Source organism: Cyprinus carpio, chromosome B22 (assembly GCF_018340385.1).
Source record: "Cyprinus carpio isolate SPL01 chromosome B22, ASM1834038v1, whole genome shotgun sequence".
NCBI lineage: Eukaryota > Metazoa > Chordata > Actinopteri > Cypriniformes > Cyprinidae > Cyprinus > Cyprinus carpio.
In genome coordinates this window covers 22,316,999-22,336,165 of record NC_056618.1, presented here as the reverse complement: position 1 = coordinate 22,336,165, position 19,167 = coordinate 22,316,999, and the positions used below count along the sequence as shown (strand labels likewise).

At 33.7% G+C, this 19,167-nt stretch overlaps 1 protein-coding gene across 1 annotated transcript; it reads left to right on the top strand.

Moving 5' to 3' along the window:
- The first annotated feature begins 595 nt into the window (after positions 1-595).
- LOC109052801 (tetratricopeptide repeat protein 39C) lies at positions 596-18,947 on the top strand. Its single transcript, XM_042749263.1, has 15 exons — positions 596-972; positions 1,087-1,270; positions 3,168-3,216; positions 6,551-6,679; positions 6,772-6,886; positions 8,799-9,165; positions 11,163-11,331; positions 12,291-12,384; positions 12,571-12,678; positions 12,764-12,873; positions 15,540-15,663; positions 15,745-15,842; positions 16,244-16,348; positions 17,522-17,560; positions 17,643-18,947. Exons 2-15 carry the CDS (start codon positions 1,131-1,133, stop codon positions 17,730-17,732), a joined length of 1,737 nt encoding a protein of 578 aa, XP_042605197.1. The 5' UTR covers positions 596-972; positions 1,087-1,130; the 3' UTR covers positions 17,733-18,947.
- The last annotated feature ends 220 nt before the right edge of the window (positions 18,948-19,167 follow it).

The window sequence follows — 19,167 nt, the reverse complement described above, 5'->3', positions numbered from 1 at the left end:
GAATCATTTGTTTTCTTTCATACGCTTACTAACATAATATTTTAACAATTTATGCTATAAAATTCAGTACAGAAATAGCAGTTTCTAATAAGACTTTTAATAAGAAATAAGACTTAATATTAATATTTTTTTGACTATGAAAGCCTGTTTCCGCTACAGAATATAAAAAATAGAAAAGGTAACTATGACCTTTAATCTCGTAATTCTATCTCACAATTCAGACCTTTTGAGAATTGCGAGTAAATATATCTTATATATATATACTCACAATTGTGAAAAGAAAAGTTTGAATTGTAAGATGGGCTATAATCATAAAAAGTCGTAGCCTAATTAACTTTATTAAAAATGTATTAAAATTTGTTGCGCAAAAAATATTGTGGGATATAAGCTCAGAATTTTGAGGGGAAAAAGACTGAACTGTGAGATTAAAAAAAAAGTCGCAATTACCCTTTTTTATTGCGTTCATTCCGTGACTTGTGAGTAACTCGTTCAAAAGGTACTCGCTTCGCCACTTACTGGCAAAGCGAACCAATCGATGAACGATTCTTTTTTGTGTGAATCGATTCAAAAGACTCGACTCACGATGAATCCAAATCCCTACTGCTAAGGCCAGAGAGGCTGCAGCCTGCAAGGGTTAATGCTGGTAACTTAGTCGTTTCCTGGTTGGAGTCAAAGCGCGTGTTACGGTCCAGAGCAAGCTGTCAAGCTTCTGTTTGAAAGCAGAATCGGCTCTAGCTCCTCAGTGAAGTGAATGACAAGCGGATGCGGGACAATAACGTCACTGCTCTGTCGCTCCTTTAACACTGCGTGACGCGCGACGCTGATATAAACAGCCAGCTGATATTTCATAGCCCACGGCGGCCTGATGGAGGGGACGATTGCGCATCTGAAAACATCTTAGCAGAGCAGATCGGACAGGGAAGGGATCAAACTACATCCGGACGGTTTTCTCCAGTGGTCTGCAGTGCATCGGTGGGGGAAATATCATTTTATTTCGCGCTGCACGACGCCGCGCCGGAGGTTGTTTATTCAGCGCGTTTCACTCGCTCAAAACAACCCGACTGTTTTTCTGCGGTTTATTTACAGAAGAACGAGGTTTTTTTTGGCGCATAAAGGAGTGCACCGAGAGGATGGCAGGCCCTGATTCCCCGCAGCAGCAGGTTGAGGAGAAAGCGGAGCAGATAGACGACGCCGAGCTCGCGTTTCAAGGCATCAACATGCTGCTCAATAATGGCTTCAAAGAAAGCGACGAGCTCTTCAGGAGATACCGGTACAATCAGTGTGCAGCTATGGGTTTAGAGTAATATTATAAAATGGGATTTTTTTTTGTTTGCATTAACGGGAACCACATAATTTGACTTCTCTGCTTTTATTTCTGTTGCATAACATAAAGTCTAATTTTCCTTTACTTACTGCTTATTTTCTGTCTGTTGCACTGATCTATAATATAGAACATATATAGATCAGTGGTCTGTTGCCATCATTTGGAATGTGTCTCGGTACATTAAAATGGTACCTTTAATATTTTATTATTTATTTGTGACCGTGGACCACAAAACCAGTCATAAGGGTCATTTTTCGAATTTGAGATTTATACATCACACGAACGCTGAATAAATAAGATTTCCATTGATGCATGGTTTGTTATGATGAGACAATATTTGGTCGAGATACAACTATTTGAAAATCTGGAATCTGAGGGAGCAAAAAAATCTAAATATAGTTAGAAAATCGCATTTGAAGTTGTCCAAATGAAGTTCTTAGCAATGCATATTAGCCTACAAATAAAAAATAAAGTTTTGATTTATTTACGGTGGGAAATTTACAAATTATCTTCATGGAACATTATCTTAATATACTAATGGTTTTGGCATAAAAGAAAAAGCAACAATTTTGACCCACACAATGTATTGTTGGCTATTGGTACAAATATACCTGTGCTACTTATGACTGGCTTTGTGATCCAGGGTCACATTTATTTATTTATTTTTTAATGAAAAGCACCAGAATGGGTAACCGTTTTTGCTCAAATTAGGATTACTTGAATACTAGCTATTTTGGGACAAAATGTTGGTTTGCAGATGAACTAACATATAACTATTTGTTTGATCATTTATTCTGACAATAACTAAAGTCACAGAGTTGAATGCGTGTGACAGTTAAATGCTTGTTGAATAAATCAATTAAACACAGTAAATACCAGACTTATTAGTTAAGTAAAAAAAATAAATAATTCTGACAATAACTATAAATGCACAACACATTATATTATATATATAAAAACTTATATATATGTATATGTATAAACTATAATGGTTACTGAATGATACTAAAATAAGACTGGAAAATATATAAAATAGCTTCTGATTACAATGAGTTACACATCAGTTCAGTATATCGTCAAAAGATGTATGATTTAAATTTTTGTATGTACTCAGGAAGGTCTTTTCTATGTTTAAACATCATGTTACATTTATTATATGATGCAAAATAGTTCATCAAAAATTTAATTGGTCTCGCAGAGAAAATACTGGGAAGTAAATTGGGAATTAAGTTATAGTTTGTTGTTAGATAATAAATAAGTGTAATGATGGGTGCACAACAATCCTCATATAAACACATGGACATCATATTGTGCATTATATGTGATTACACAGATAAAATCCAGTGGGAAGTCTGTTTTTTCTTCTTTGCATCATTTTGACTTGAGTTACAGATGACTAATAGTAATTAAAATTACATTTTTTTTTTTCTTTTAAAACACATATATTGCATTAAACCAAAGAAACATGTTACAAATTCATACGCGAAGCCTGAGGATTTCTATATCAGAAGAAACCGCTACTTAAGACATTCTTAAGGATACAGATATTCATGGATATTAAGTTTAATGCTATTAGGAGCTTAGCGCTTCGGCTTTAAATGTGGATAAATCCTTGTTTAATGCGAAATATAATCTTATGAGCAGGCATGCACAGAGTTATGAATCATTCACAAAGCTGTATTACATTTCTGTATTTATTTTATATATATATATATATATAGAGTTAATTATTATTATTATTATTGTATGTATTTTTTTTTTCTGGAATATTATGTTTTTTTTTTTTCAGAGGCTAAACTTGTGTCTTAGTGCCATATCCCATGATTCCCTATTCTGTCCGCAGGACCCACAGTCCACTGATGAGCTTCGGTGCCAGTTTTGTCAGTTTCTTGGTAAGTGATCTCAGTTGAACTGTTTTTAGTTAGTACTTCTAGTATGTTTGACACAGGAACAGCTTCCTAGAGAACTGAAAGTGTCTCTGCAGTTCATTAAACTCCTTTTAGGGTTTAAATTTACGTCTGTACTTGCCCACAACATTAGCAACGAGCCAGTTTTACCGCTGCCCCTTAGAACTTCATTTATTGGGGCAAGTGAACGGTTGTTTAACAGAGACATGCTGGGAAAACAACACACGTGGCTGTAGTGGTAACATCAGCTGGCCCGGTAGCCCGAGGTGGTTTTCTTGTGTAATTAGTTTGACATCAGCCCATCATTTCTAGTCCATCTCTGTTATCTCTGTTATGTGACACAGTCAGCAAATGCTCTCATTCACTCTCCCGCCGCAGTCCTGTTTCCTGCAGCGCTGCTCTCCTTTCATCCTGGACATTAATAGAAGTGAGACGACAGGAAGTGAAATATTGGCGAGAAAGAGACGTTTATAATAGCAAATCATTTTCTGTATTTTTGTAAGATATTTTTCTTTCAAGTGATTTTGTTTTATTTTGATTTTATATTTATTTTGTATTTAATTTAATTTTATAGGAGAATAGCGAGTGTATTTTACAGAATAGCCAATGTTTTTCTAAATTTTTATAGAATATTTTGTTAATAATATTAAAGTTGTATTTATTTAGTTATTAATTTATTTTTTATTTAATAGAAGAGTAGCAAGTGTTTTTTTATTTTATTTTACATTTTTTATTATATTTAATAGAATATTTATTTCCCTAAAGTGAAATTTTATTTTATGGTTATTTTATTTTATATGACACAATAAAATTGTATTTTATGAATAAACAAATAAATAATAAAATAACAAAAAAAAATTTAACTTCTGGAAAAATATTCTATAAAAATCCAAACTGTTTTTACAAAATGGCTATTCTCCTATAAAATACAATTTCACAACATGAAAAAAATCTTATAAAAATGTAGAATAAAATAAAAAACACTTGCTATTCTCCTATAAAATAATATAAACAATAAAATAAACTATCCTTTTATCATGTAATGCAGAATAATATATAATATATAACAAAATATATTTACAAAATATATATTTTTACATTTATTCTACATTTTTAAAGGATAATTATTCCCTGAAGTGAAACTGCTTATTTTATTTTCTAGGAGAATTATTGGAGAATTTTAAATTATTATTTTTAATAGGATTTTTAAGGGAAGTTTTATTTTATTGGTATTATTTTTACTTTTTTTCATTTTAAATTTGCTTATATTTAAAGCATTTTTTTTTTTACCATGAAGTGAAAATGTATTTTATTTTATTTTATTTTATTTTATTTTAGTGCCCTTAATGTAATAACAGTAATGTGTGGACCAGCACATAGCACACTATTTCTGCAGCATACAGATTGTGACAGTGCTTAGTATGCATGGAATACCCAAAAGACAAACTGTTTATTCTTGTGTAATAAGTACTGTTCACATTCTATTTTAAAAAAAATAGTAGGAGGTGTTGAGTTTAAGCTGTGCAGCATGCCGTATACTGTCCAAACGCAGCCTGAGTTTCTCATCAGAAGTTGAGGAACAGACCTTGTCACAACCTCTTATGTCAAAGCTGGTGGCCCAGGATGTGAACTGTGATGTCACTATGATGTCGTTCTGGCCCCCCGGCGGGAATTCAGACAGCAGAGGAGGGATTTGTGGCATGAGAAATGTTAGTCAGCACTAATGTGCCTCCAACAAAGAAGTATTACTTTACCAAAAGACCTTCAGAAGCGTCTGGGCAGTCGTGTAGTTGCCATGGTTTAGCTTTAGCTAACAATAGACACCTTATACTATAAGAATATGGTGTAATATTGAAGATGATTACATTGTGCAACAATGAGAGCCATTGTTGAGTATGAAAGGCTCATAGTTCCTTTAGTGCTAGGAACATTTGTTTTCCGTCTGTTCTGTATTTTGCATCTGACTTCTTTCAATCATATAACCATTTTTTGCCATGTTTTATGAAGGTTTTACTGTTACGGAGGAACATGCTCGTTTAGATATGTGTTTTTTTTTTTTCACTTTTAGTATGAATGTTGAAATGAATGTTGCTTAGCTTGCTCAGTCAGCAGTGTTTTAGACTTTTCATCATGTGGTTGTGGGTTCGAATCCCATGCTACACAGGAATTTCTTCATGTGTGAAACTGTTGGTTTAGATGCATGTGCTAAATCAATTTAAGTAAATATAAAAGTATATATTCAGTAACTATACAGGTACAGTCGAGGCCAAAAGTTTACACCCCCCGTTCAGAATCTGCAAAATGTAAATTATTTTACAAAAATAAATTATACAAAATGGATGTTATTGTTTATTTAGTACTGACCTGAATAAGATATTTCACATAAAGAAGGTTCAAACGCTCTCTGATGCTCCAGAAGGAAAAACCATGCATTAAGAGCCGGGGCGTGAAAACTTTTGAACAGAATGGAGATGTGTACATTTTTCTTATTTTGCCTAAATATCATATATATTTTTTTTCATTTAGTACTGCCCTTCAGAGGCTACGGAAGATAGTTACATGTTTCCCAAAAGACAAAATAAGTTAAATTTACCCTGATCTTCAGATTCAAAAGTTTTCACACCCCGGCTCTTAATACATGGTTTTTCCTTCTGGAGCATCAGAGAGCGTTTGAACCTTCTTTATGTGAAATAGCTTATTCAGGTCAGTACTAAATAAACAATAACATCCATTTTGTATGATCCCTCTTATTTTGGTAAAATAATTAACATTTTGCAGATTCTGAAAAGGGGATGTAAACTTAAAAACTGTATGGAGCTGCACCATATATCGAAATAAAATTGAAATTGGTTGTAGTTTTAAATAAGTAAATATGTGCAAAACTGGTTTCGGAGTAAAGTGCAAAACCTGTTTACATTATATTTATTAAGTATTTGATTTTTTTTTTTTACATTAAAATAATATTAAAGTTTATTTCATATTTTGTTTGTAATAATCACAATAAAATTGTAGCTTTATTATTTTATAGTCCTATTGAATTGGTAAAAAAAAAAGGTTTCGGAGTGAAGTGTGGCACTATTCATTTACACGTCATTTTTATTAAATATTTGATTTGTTAACATTTTACAGTACAATAATACTACAGTATATTTCACTTATTCTTTTTTTTAAACTTATATTTCCCAACAAAATCATCTCATTCATTCTAGAATGATTCATTCTTCCAAATATAGACATCTGGTTAAGTGTTTTTCATATTGTCAAAACAATGTACGTTTTTTCCAATATCGTGCAGCCCCTAATATTCGTGTGATCATAGAATGCCATGATGACATTCGAGGAGGAAAAAATGCAGATGGCCAGTGATGACCTGAGAACTACTGAAAAGCTTTGCGAGAGTGACAACGCCGGTGTCATCGAGACAATCCGCAACAAAATCAAGAAGAGCGTGAGTTTGTTTGTACGAGTGTGTGGCAGCAGGATCTGGATCTGTCTGCCAGATTCTTCACATTAACGCCTTGGTTTTTATCTTTGCCCCAGATGGACTCGCAGAGATCAGGAGTGGAGATGGTGGATGGTCTTCAGAGACAGATCATCGTGGCTGACTGCCAGGTTTATCTCGCCGTGCTGTGCTTCGTCAAACAGGAAATCTCAGGTGCATTCAACATGTTTACGTTCTACAGACCAGACTGAAACTTATATGCCTCATTTGCATGTTGGGGGGAGTAAACAAACTTGATATTATTATTGTTATTATTATTATTAAATATTAGAGGGGAGAGAAGTTCAGGTGTGATGTCATGTTTACTTTACCATTTTTTTCCACAAAACATTAAGCATTGTAATTTTTTATTTGATTAATTTTAGATTTTCTCAATTTATTATTTATTTTCTATTTTCATTATAATTTTTTTTAAATATTTGAATTAACTAATTTTTATTTGTATTTTAGTTGTTAATTAATATAAAATAACACAATGCATTTAGTATTAAAGGAAGCCATGTGAAGTTGGCCAAAAAAATCAAGTTAACTCCACATACATACCAGATGGGGGCAGTATCAATTAAGTATTGGTTACTCTAGAGTAAACAAATAACGGCATAGTCTCTATGCCCGCCCTAACTTCTTTTAGATTAGCCGAATACTCAAAGGACGTTTTGCCTCCAGAGGAACGTTGGGTGATAATGCATCAAGCTAGTATTCGTTTTGTTCATATTAATTGATATTGTGTATAAAACATAAATTATTATTTTTTATTTCATTGGTTCAGACAGCTGATGTTCAACGGGGCGCTCTCTCTCTCTCTCTTCTCTCTCTTCTTAAAAATCTCTTCGGGTTCAATATCACCGAAGATATTTCAAGCTTCTTAGGTAAATGTTACATTTTAGGCATCAGCTTGGTAGAACGGGCTTTAGATAACAGGTGAAAAACGGAATCGGATTTGGGTAAGTTTATAGCTAGCTTACTATCTCACGCCGTACGGTTAATCGCACTAAATTCCTGTAATTTAACATATTTTAACTTCACGGAAAAAAATACGCAAAATAAAAATAATATTAAGAAAATTATCCAAAAGAAGAACTGTTGCAAGTTTCGAAGTCATTTCTTTTTCCATCAGTTGTGTCTCCAGAGGAGGAAAGCAGCAGTGCCGATGTTTACTCTGTTTTATTTTCTTATCGGATTTGATTTGTGATCCGATGACATCAATTTACGCCCATGAAAGATTTATTAAAAGTTTGATGGTGGTTTGTCATATCGTCCCACCTTGGTAAAAAGTAATAATGCTAATGAAAAGATCTCTGCAGCACTATAACTTCATTTTTTTAATCAATATCTGCTTTTCTTCTCATTCTTTTGATGCGTGTTAGGTCATTTTTTGGATATTTTATTTTTATGGCACCTATAATGATATATGAACAATTATGTTTTATTCCTTTTTATTACTAGTACGTATTTTTTATTAAAAAATATGAAGCTTAGTCATGAATAAAATCAGCAGCTTAAATTTTTTGTTAAGAATTGTCAACATTTTTTTTACATTTTATCATTTTTTTTAAATAGTTTAAGTTACTTTAGAGTTTTTTTAAAATGTTATTTTTGTTTTTGGATTGAAATCCTTTGCATTTTTTTTTTTTAGTATTGAAAGTATTTTTATTTGATTTTGAATTTATTTGTTTTTTTTATTTTTTATGTTTTTTTTTTTTTTTATTTGTTTATTTTTATATGGAAATTTATATATTTTTACATTTCAATTTTATTGAAAGACTTTTTTTTAGCTTGTCACCAAAAATATTAAACGGCTTAATTATGGAATTATTTAATTGTTTTTATTTTTTTTTGTATTTTAATTGTGTTTACTTTGATTTTATTTTTGTATTTGTGTGTTTTTTTTATTAATAGTAATATATTTTTTACTTGCATTTATCTTTTTTTATTATTTGAAGTTTACACAAGTTTGAATTATTTAAAATGTTTCAGCTTGTCATTACAAATATTAAAAAGACTCAATCATGCTGGTTTTAACATTTTCTTTTATTTAACGTCATTATGACCTATCGCCCCTCAGCGTACATTAAAGGAGGCTGGATCCTCCGCAAGGCCTGGAAAATGTACAACAAATGCTACAGTGACATCAGCCAGCTGCAGGAAGCCTGTCGCCGCCGCTCCTCCGACCAGCAGGGGGCGCTGGCCTCTGATCAGGCCAACCACAACACCTCAGCCGAGAGAGGTGGCCGGGTAACAGAAGAGGTTCTGGACCGCCTGAAGGGTTCGGTCAGCTTCGGCTATGGGCTCTTTCACTTGTGTATTTCGATGGTGCCTCCACACCTGCTCAAGATCGTCAACCTGCTTGGCTTCCCTGGAGACCGTCACCAAGGTCTCGCCTCATTAGCATACGCCAGCGAGAGCAAGGATATGAAGGCGCCGCTCGCCACGTAAGCTTACGTTTTTTTTGTTTCTCGCACGTCAATCCGGCATTTGACATGATTTTCTCATTAGCCTAGGCTAAATTATTAGCATTAGCGAAAATGTTTAGCTCCCATACATCAGAAGAAAACCCCTCGCTGCTGATGTGAGAAAACACGCTGCCACATGTCCAACTGGTTTCACACTGGGGTTACATAATTGATGGCATCTGAAAGGTCACAATTAGAAATAAAGGACATTAGATGGAAAGGTCATGTGAGCATGTGCAAGCAAATGCTACCACAGAAATGAACAAGAAATCTCTTTCATTATAGGAAAATGTGCATTTTGCTCAGCTTGCACAATCAGTAGAGCTTTAGGCAATTAATCACAAGGTTGTTGGTTCGAATCCTGTGGTGAGCGGGAATTTTTCATATGCGAAATTGTTCAGCTGCAAGCTGGTTTAGAGTAATGGCGTGTGCACAGCAAAAGCTAATTTAATTATTTGCACGAGTAGATTACATTCAAAGTCAATGCAAAGATGTGAATAGACACGAATGACGCGATTTAGGTGACGTCATTGCCTCGAATGAGCAATATACGGCTCAAATCGCATCTTCCACATGATGCATTGAGGTGCAAGCCAATCAGCGAAGAGCTTATTGACCCATTCAGTTGTATCAGAAAATGAAGGAGAGCATTACGTGATGATTGTATTCACAAAAGTGACTTGAAAAACATCCCGAGAGTAATCTAGAGCGATAACGCAATGAGAATATTCGCTTTGCGTTTGATCTGCACACACTATAACCCCTGATCGTCAGACTTCTAAAATTGCTTAAAAAAAAAAAAAAACATATGTTGAAGTTTGAATTTGCCATATTTGGAGAGGTCTATCATGGAGCAACCACCTAGCAACCATCCTTAACACCCTAACATTACTGACATTGAGACCATCTATAATACCTAGAAACCACCATGAACAATCTAGTACCGCATTAGCAACGTAATATTAATGAAATTTGAGAGAGTCTATAATAATTTGGCTACCACATAACAACACCCTAGAAACAATCCACAACACTGAAACACATAACAACACCCTAGAAACAATCCAACCAACCTAACTAGCAACCACCCAGAAACATCCTAGCAACATCGTTAACAATCACCCAACACTGAACAAATTATACGCCCTCGAAACATCGACCGAAACCATTATTGGCATCGAGACATCAACACACTACCACATAACAACACCCTAGAAACAATCCACAACACTTAATAGTTATTTGTTTGAAGACAATCAATTAATGTATTAGCAACCTATCTTAGGAATAGCAAAAATAATGTAGATACTAACCATGCATTCGAAACACCACAACACCAAAACATTTTGGCATTTGAGACCATCTATAACACTTTATCAACAACCCTAGCAAACCCAATTTATCAACAACCTAGCAACGGCCTAGCAACCACCCAGAACATCCTAGCAACATCTTAGCAATAGAAACAAACATTGAGATAATACCTTGGATTATTGCTGGCATCACACCTTATCAACCACCTAGCAACCGCCAGAACACCTAAGCAAGAGCCTAGCAACCACCCAGAACACTCTAACATTATGGCAGATTTAGTACTTTCAAATACTATTCACATTTTCTTCATAAAATATAAATATCTAGTCCATTTTGATTATTTTAGAGAGTTTTCTTTAATTGCATGGTTTGAAAACCGTTCTTTCAGCTCTCTTTGGACACATTGTTCTCAGCAGTTGCTTGACAGAGGCTGACAGATTGCGCGGCAGCTCTAATAATAGAGATGAATTTAAGCATACTTAATCCAGCCCGGGACAAAATGCTCCCAATTTGTTCTTCAGATTGAAAGATGCTGCTTTTTTCAAAAAAATCAGTGCAGCTGTAGTAGTTTGTACACAGTAAATATATAACCAAAACTAATAAACATGCAAACTGTGTTATTATATGTATCTTTGCCTTGTTTTCTCTCGTTTCTCTCTCAGTTTGGCTCTTTTGTGGTACCACACCGTGGTGCAGCCCTTCTTTGCTCTGGATGGCTCTGACTCGCAAGCTGGGCTCCTGGAGGCCAAAGCCATTCTGCAGAAGAAAGCGATGGTTTACCCAAACTCCTCTCTCTTCATCTTCTTCAAGGGACGGGTGCAGAGATTAGAGGTGGGTACGTAGGGATTTTACAACACGGTATCACTTTGTCGGTGAAATGAAACCAGAGCAGATGCTTGATGCTTGATAATCGACTGGCGTGATTCAATCATTGAAATAATAGTGCGGTCTATGCTTCGCTGATATTTAATTACTATGCAACCATCACAATGACTTTCTTCATGTAGCGAGTGTGTTAGACGCAATGGAAGGCATCCAAAGCCAACCATTAATATCAGTCATCTCCAATACAAATTATATACTCACTACAATGTGTAATTTATATTACTCTAGAGAAAAACAAATGTTATGCTGGATGTCATACTGGATTACAGTGTTTCATGTGTCCCGGCTTAAATCAGGACATAGGAACCTGAGAGAGAAAAAAACAGATGATATATTACAGTTTAACATAAAATAACGTATTTATTGTTATTATTTGTGTGTGTGTGTGTATATATTTAATTTGTGACGTATTAAATTGGATATTACACAATATAGTATATAAATACATGACAGTACGTTAATGCAATACGTAAATATTATATATATCTATTATATATATATGAATATATATATTTATAATATATATATATATATATATATATATATAAAGGTATGAATGTATATTTATATAATTTAATATTTATAAATTGTGCTTATTATGACTAAATTAATATATTAAAAACTAATGTGCAAACATATTGATTCAATAAATTTCAAAATATTTTTATTTTATATGCACACACACACACACACACACACACACATATATATATATATATATTAGATATATATATCTATATATAGAAACAATATTTTATATATAAGTTGATATATAACAAATTTGTATATTATATGTAAAAATACACACAAAAATAATTTCTTATAAAAAAAATCTAACTTTGATTTTCAATGTTTTTTTTTAAATATATTATTCATTAGAATTAATCTTTTTTTTTCTTTTGCAGTGCCAAATCAACAGTGCGCTGGCGTCATTTCAGGATGCTCTGGAGTTCGCCTCAGACCAAAGAGAGATTCAACACGTGTGCCTCTATGAAATTGGTACAAATCTGTAGTTGCCTTAATTTTTAGTATAGTCATTTATTAAATATTTTGTCTGGTTTGATTGAATTTTGGCCTGGCAATTAGAGAAACGTATGCAGTTTATCGTATACTTTCCAACAAAATGAATAATTCAGTGCATGATGTATGATTTTGTTTGTGTTTGCATTTGTTCTGAATTTGCAGGCTGGTGCAGCATGATAGAGATGAACTTTGAAGATGCCTACAGGTCTTTTGAGCGGCTGAAGAATGAATCCCGATGGTCACAGTGTTACTATGCTTACCTCACCGGAGGTCAGATTATGTTCTATCTCACACTCTTTTTAACGTCTCTTTAAAATAACCATTTTATTAAAACCTTTTACATCTCAACCCAAAGTATGTCAGGGGGCTTCTGGTGATCTAGAGGGAGCCAAAGCTGTTTTCCGAGATGTCCAGAAGCTTTTTAAACGCAAGAACAATCAGATTGAGCAGTTTGCACTGAAAAGAGTGAGTTATCTAATAATTTATTAATTATAATACAATACAATTTTCAATTAAACTCATAATTACTATAATTTATACATACAAATTTGTAGTTATAATAATTTATAATATACAAATAATTACTTTTTATGCTAATGTAAATATGACATTTCTATACCATTTTTATGTGTTATATTAGTAATAACTTATTTTTTAAATATTTTTAAGTATTAAGTTTTTCTTTATAATTTTAACTCATAACTATAATTTATAGATTATATATATATATATATATATTATGACATTTCTAACAACACACACAAAGCTCTGGCTCATACACACACACACACACACACACACACACAGTGCCTTGCGAATGTATTCATATCCCTTCATTTTTCACATTTTGTTTTGTTGCTGCCTTATGTTAAACTGCTTTAAATTAGTTTTTTTTTCCACAACAATCTACACCCCTTACACTATAATTGTATATTTAAAAACTGTTTTTAGCAAAAAAGTATTTTTATTATATTTGAAAATGTATTATGATTCCATTGCATAAGTATTCATACCCTTATCTGGGACAGCTGCCTTTTTAGAAATTTAAATTAAATTAGAAATTTAACTCAGGAGCATTCATTTTGCTTGTAGATGTTACTACACTTCGAGTGAAGTTATCCTGGGGCAAATTCAATTGAATGGGTATGATATGGAAAGGGACACACCTCTCAGTAAAAGGTCTAACAGCTGATAATGCATATCAAAGCAAAAACCAAGCCCTGAGGTCAAAGTAACTGCCTGTAGAGCTCAGAAACAGGTTTTCGTCAAGCCACACATCTGAAGAAGTGTTCAGAAAAGCATTCTGCTTCATTGAAGGTTCACAGAAGCATGTAGTCTCAGAAGCATGTAGGGTTAGTTCACACACAAATTTAATTTAGCCTTTGTTTTACTCACCCCTGCGGCATCCTAGGTGTATATGACTTCCCTCTTTCAGACAAATCCAGTTGGAGTTATATTAAAAATGGTCTTTCATTGCAGTCAGCAGGTGTTGTATTGCTTCAGTCTAAAAGAAGTGAAATAAAAAGCGCCTTTCTATAAAAAAAAAGTGTCTCACACGGCACTGGGGGGTAAACAAAGGCCTCCTGTAGTGAATCGATGTGTTTTTGTAAGAAAAATATCCTTAATTAAAACATAATCACTTTAATCTAGATTGCGCCAACAGTTGTACACCGAAACAGTTCCGGGAGCATTACATATGATGTCATGCGCTGGTGAGTCTCGTAAAAACCAACGTTTGTTTACATGATCAAAAGAAGCAAAGTTTCCTTACTTTAGCAAAGGAAAACCAGTCTCCTCTTGGCTTATGTCGAAATCTTCCAACATTCTTCTTCACCAATCCTCTTTTTGAACTTCTAATTAGTGACCGTTGTTTTGTTTTTATCTCTCTGCTGCGCTTCCTCATTTGTCACTTCTGAGCAGAGCATGCACAAAGATGACCTCATACGTCATTCCCCCGGAACTGCTTTTTTTATGTGTGAGACACTTTTTTTTATGGATAGGCGCTCTTTATTAACTTCTTTTGGACTGAAGCAATGCAACACCCGCTGACTGCAATGATAGAGCTTGAAAGATCAAAGACAATTTTTTATATAACTCCGACTGGATTCGTCTGAAAGAAGAAAGTCATGTACACTTAGGATGCAGCGTAATTTTCATTTTTGGGTGAACTAACCCTTTAATAGAAGAAGTTTGGATCAACCAGGATTCTTCCTAGAGCTGGCCTCCTTGATGGAGAAAGGCTTTGGTCAGACTGGTGACCAAGAACCTGATGGTCACTCTGGTTGAACTCCATGATCATATGTGGAGACAGGAGAAACCTACAGAAGGACAAACATCACTGTAACACTCCACCGATACAGTCTTCATGGCGGTGTGGCCAAACTCAGTGAAGTCGCATGAAAACACACTTGGAATTTAAAAATAAAGCACCTAAAGGACCCTCAGACTGTGAGAAACAAGATTCTCTGGTCTGATGAACCTCAATTCTAAGCATCATGTTTGAAGGAAACCAGCTCTGCTCATCACCTGCAGAGTAGCATCCCAAAAGTAAAGGGTGCTGGTAGCAGCCTCATGCTGTGGGGCTGTTTTTCAGCGGCAGGGACTGAGGGACTTGTCAGAGTAGAAGAAAAGCTCAGTGCACCGAAATATTGAGAGAGACTTGATGAAAACCCAGTGCAGAGCATTCAGAATCTCAGATTGAGTGGAAGGTTCAGCTTCCAACAGGACAGTGACCCTAAGCACACAGCAAGAGTGGCTTATAGACAACTCTGTGAATGTCCTTGAGTGGCACAGTCAGAGCCTGAGCTTGAACCCAGTCAAATATTTCTGGAGAAACCTGAAATTGTGCGTCTGGCCCCATCCAAGCTGACAGAGCTTGAGAGGTGAAGAGATGAGAAGGATGGCAGATAATTGCCAAATGCTGATGAGCAAAGCTTGTCGCATCAAACAAAAAAGACTTGAAGCTGTTAAGGTGCTTCAGCAAAATATTTAGTTAAGGGTATGAATACTTATGCAATGTACTCATTTCATTTAAAAAAAAAATTTTTTAAAGAAATTTATAAAGTTGACAATTCTGTTTTTGCTTTGTCAGTATGGTGTAAGCTTTTCTTCTGCTTTGTTTGTGTCTGTAGGCAGAGAGGCTGAGGAAAGTGTCCCTCGCGCGAGAGCTGTGCATTCTGGGTGTTGTGGAGGTGCTGTACTTATGGAAAGCTCTCCCAAACTGCTCTTCCTCCAAACTCCAGCTTATGAACCAAGGTAAAGAGCGGTGTGATGAAATGTGTGCAATCGTTCAGCTCTTTCCTCACATTATAACGCTGATCTTGATGCTGTATTCAGTGCTACAGGGGCTGGATGAGCAGCCGAGCCTGGGCCTCAAACACCTGCTGCTTGGTGCGATTCAGAAATGTCTTGGGAATATTAAAGATGCTGTTCAGGTTTGTTCAATCTCATCAGGTGGTTGTAACTCATTATGTGTGCAAACTAAGGTGATTTACCTGTAGAAGTCTTAAAGGTACAGTAACAGTAGAACATGTCAGTTTCTAAATACATGTACAGTTTACAAATAGATTTCGGAGCACAAATGCTACAAAATGCAGAATATGACACATTAAGGGTGCTTTCACACTCTGTTCGATTGCCTGGTCCGAACTCGAGTTCGATTGCTCCCCCCTCCCCCATGGGACTGTGTTCATATTATTTTATTTGGGTCCGAACCGCGGTTCGTTTGCATCATCAAGCCAGCAGCTGTTTACCCCGTTGCTTAGTAAAGACTGTGCGTTTATCCTCTCACTGTAATACTGTGTTTAATACTGATTCTGTCTGGTTGTGTTTCTAGTCGTTCCAGCTGGCAGCGCAGAATGAATACGGCCGTCTGAATAACAGCTATGTGCAGCCCTATTCCTGCTATGAGCTGGGCTGTGTGCTGCTGGCTAAACCTGAGGTGCATCACATTCAAAACCCCTTAATTCTCAGATTTAAGACACTGCTACACTTCAAGTAGACTTTATTTGAATCCCAACTCTTTACGTTCAGTTCAAACAGTCTTTTAGAAACCTTTGCATTGATGTGTATTATAGAGTTTATACATGTGGAATTTTCAAACTTTACTCCATAACTTATGTTAAAAAAAATTACTTTGGAGGCAGTAATAATAATAATAATAATAATAATAATAACTAGAACTTTAATAGAACTGTGAAATTTTGTTAAAATCGAGATTGATTTGATGCATTTGCGTTGATTATAAATATTTTTTTTTTTATTTCTTAGTATCTTTAATATTCTGTATTGTAATTTATAATATACAAATATTTAATTATTTGTATATTATTATACATATGACAAATAATTAATATAAATGTTTATGTAGTATTTTCTGATAATTTATTCATTTTACGTTTAGTTATAGTTTACTTTCAATTCCATTTGAGTTTGTTTTAGTTTAAATACAAATGTTAAATAAAAATTAAATAATTCATATATAAAGTGTATATAAACTCATAAATATAATTTATAAATATCATATCTGTGTATATATACTGTATATACAAACACAGTACACATTTTTTTTAAATTGTAGTTTACGTTTTAGTTTAAATATAAACAAATTAATTCTCGTAATAACTAGAATTTATAAATATTATAATATATCTGTGTATACATATACGTTATTCACATTTTTGAAAACTGGTTGAGTTTATATATATATATATGTGTGTGTGTGTATGCAAAATTATATATAATTATAATTAATATAATTACTTAATGTATGCTTGTATAAATACAGTGAATTTATAAACCATATTATTTATAATGTATTTTTAATAATGTATTAATTTGTGATAATCTTTTAAATAAAAATGATTTCCAGTTATAGTTATTTTGTATGAAGTTGTTATTTTTTTTGTTAGATTTATTTATATTTTATTTAGATATATTTTTTTTTTTGATTGTTGTAAAATATAGTACAATTATATTAAAATAAACAGAGACTGATAGTGTGCATTGTGTTTATGAAATGTTAAATTATTAGATAACTAAGCAAAAAATTTTTTATACTTGAATTTTTTTCCTCTTTTAAATTAATTGAAACTTTTTTTTTTCCCCTCCTAAGACCCTGAGCAAAGGAAGATCATTGCTGCTTCAGGCCAAGGTAAGCGCGTGATACATCAGTGGTTTAGTTTCGTGAATGCATCAGTACGTTCAGTTGAGATGGTGACTTCCTGTGCTTGCAGGAGAACTACACCGGGTACGACTTCGAGAACAGGCTGCACGTCCGCATCCACTCTGCCCTCGCCTCCATAAAGGAAGTGGTCCCTCACTGACCCGTCCGTCCCGCCTCAGAAGAGCTCCTGTCCAGCACTTTTTGAAGCGAAAGCCATTTGAAGTAATCCTGCTTTTCTGGGGGGGAGACACAGAGAGTCGGCGGATTTCAGGTGTTCGCCAATATTTTTCCGCCTATAGTATTGAAAAGGTTCACTCTTCATGTAGCTGTTGGTCCCAGTGATCTAATCTAATTGAATTTTCACGTTCACATTTACATCCAGTTTGTGTGTTCAGGATTGATGTACAGAAGCAACTCTCACGAAGAAACACAGGAGTAGATCCTTTCCCGGAGCTTGCGCTATCATACCAAACACATTAGCATGGGATAGAACTCGACATTAGATAACATTAATACATAAAAATGAAATATATATTGTGTAACCCTTTATCTCAAAGAAATAAGAGTATCCAAACTTACCTTTAACTACCTGTGTGTCAAATCAAGATTGTTTGCGTCTGGCGTAGTGGCTGATCGACGTGAGACCAAAATGGCGATGCTATGATTTCAAAAATAGTTTAACGATTATTATTTTCGTGTCTCATTTGCATAAAATGTGTTCAGATAATGATACTAAAGCTGATTTATTTATGATTTTGTAACACTTTATTTTACAGCGTCCTTGTTACTTTCTTTTGTAACTACAGTCAGTTCTGCATAATTACATGCAACTAACCCTAAACCAAACCTTGACTTCAGGTGTTAATTAATATTACTCATTACATATTTACACCGTAACAAGGACACTTTCAAATAAAGTCTGACTATATAATGTTTTTTTAATTATTATATGTGTTTTTCTTTATTATTCACATATATCATTTTCAGTAAAAATATTAAATTGGTGTTTTAAATGATCAAATTATGTACAAAAATTCAAAACTTTACTTTGAATTTGGAGGCAGTTGTATGAATAATATATATTTAAAGTAAACCATAAATGTTAATTTTTTAAAGAAAATTCCATATAATCAATATTTATTAATATTTCTTAATTATAATATTATTTTATATATAATTTTCAGTAAAATGATTACATTTCGTGTATAGATAGAGAGATAGCTTCATAAATTATGTACAACAATTCAAAACTTCACCTGAATTTGGAGCCAGTGGTTTTTAAGTATATTCTTTGAAATGATAAAATAAATGTTAATATTTTTAATTATTTTTTTATAATCATTGTTAAGTATTATGTATCAATGACATTATTATTATTATTATTATTATTATGTAATTTTAAGGAAAAAAAACTACATTTTATGTGTATTTTATCTATATATACACGAAACTTAACCTGAGTTTGTTACACACACACACACACACACACACACACACACACACACAAAGAGCACACAAACAACACAACACAGCACCCACACAACAGTTTTGATATATTATATAACAACACAGTTAAAATTTTATGCAGGTTAAAA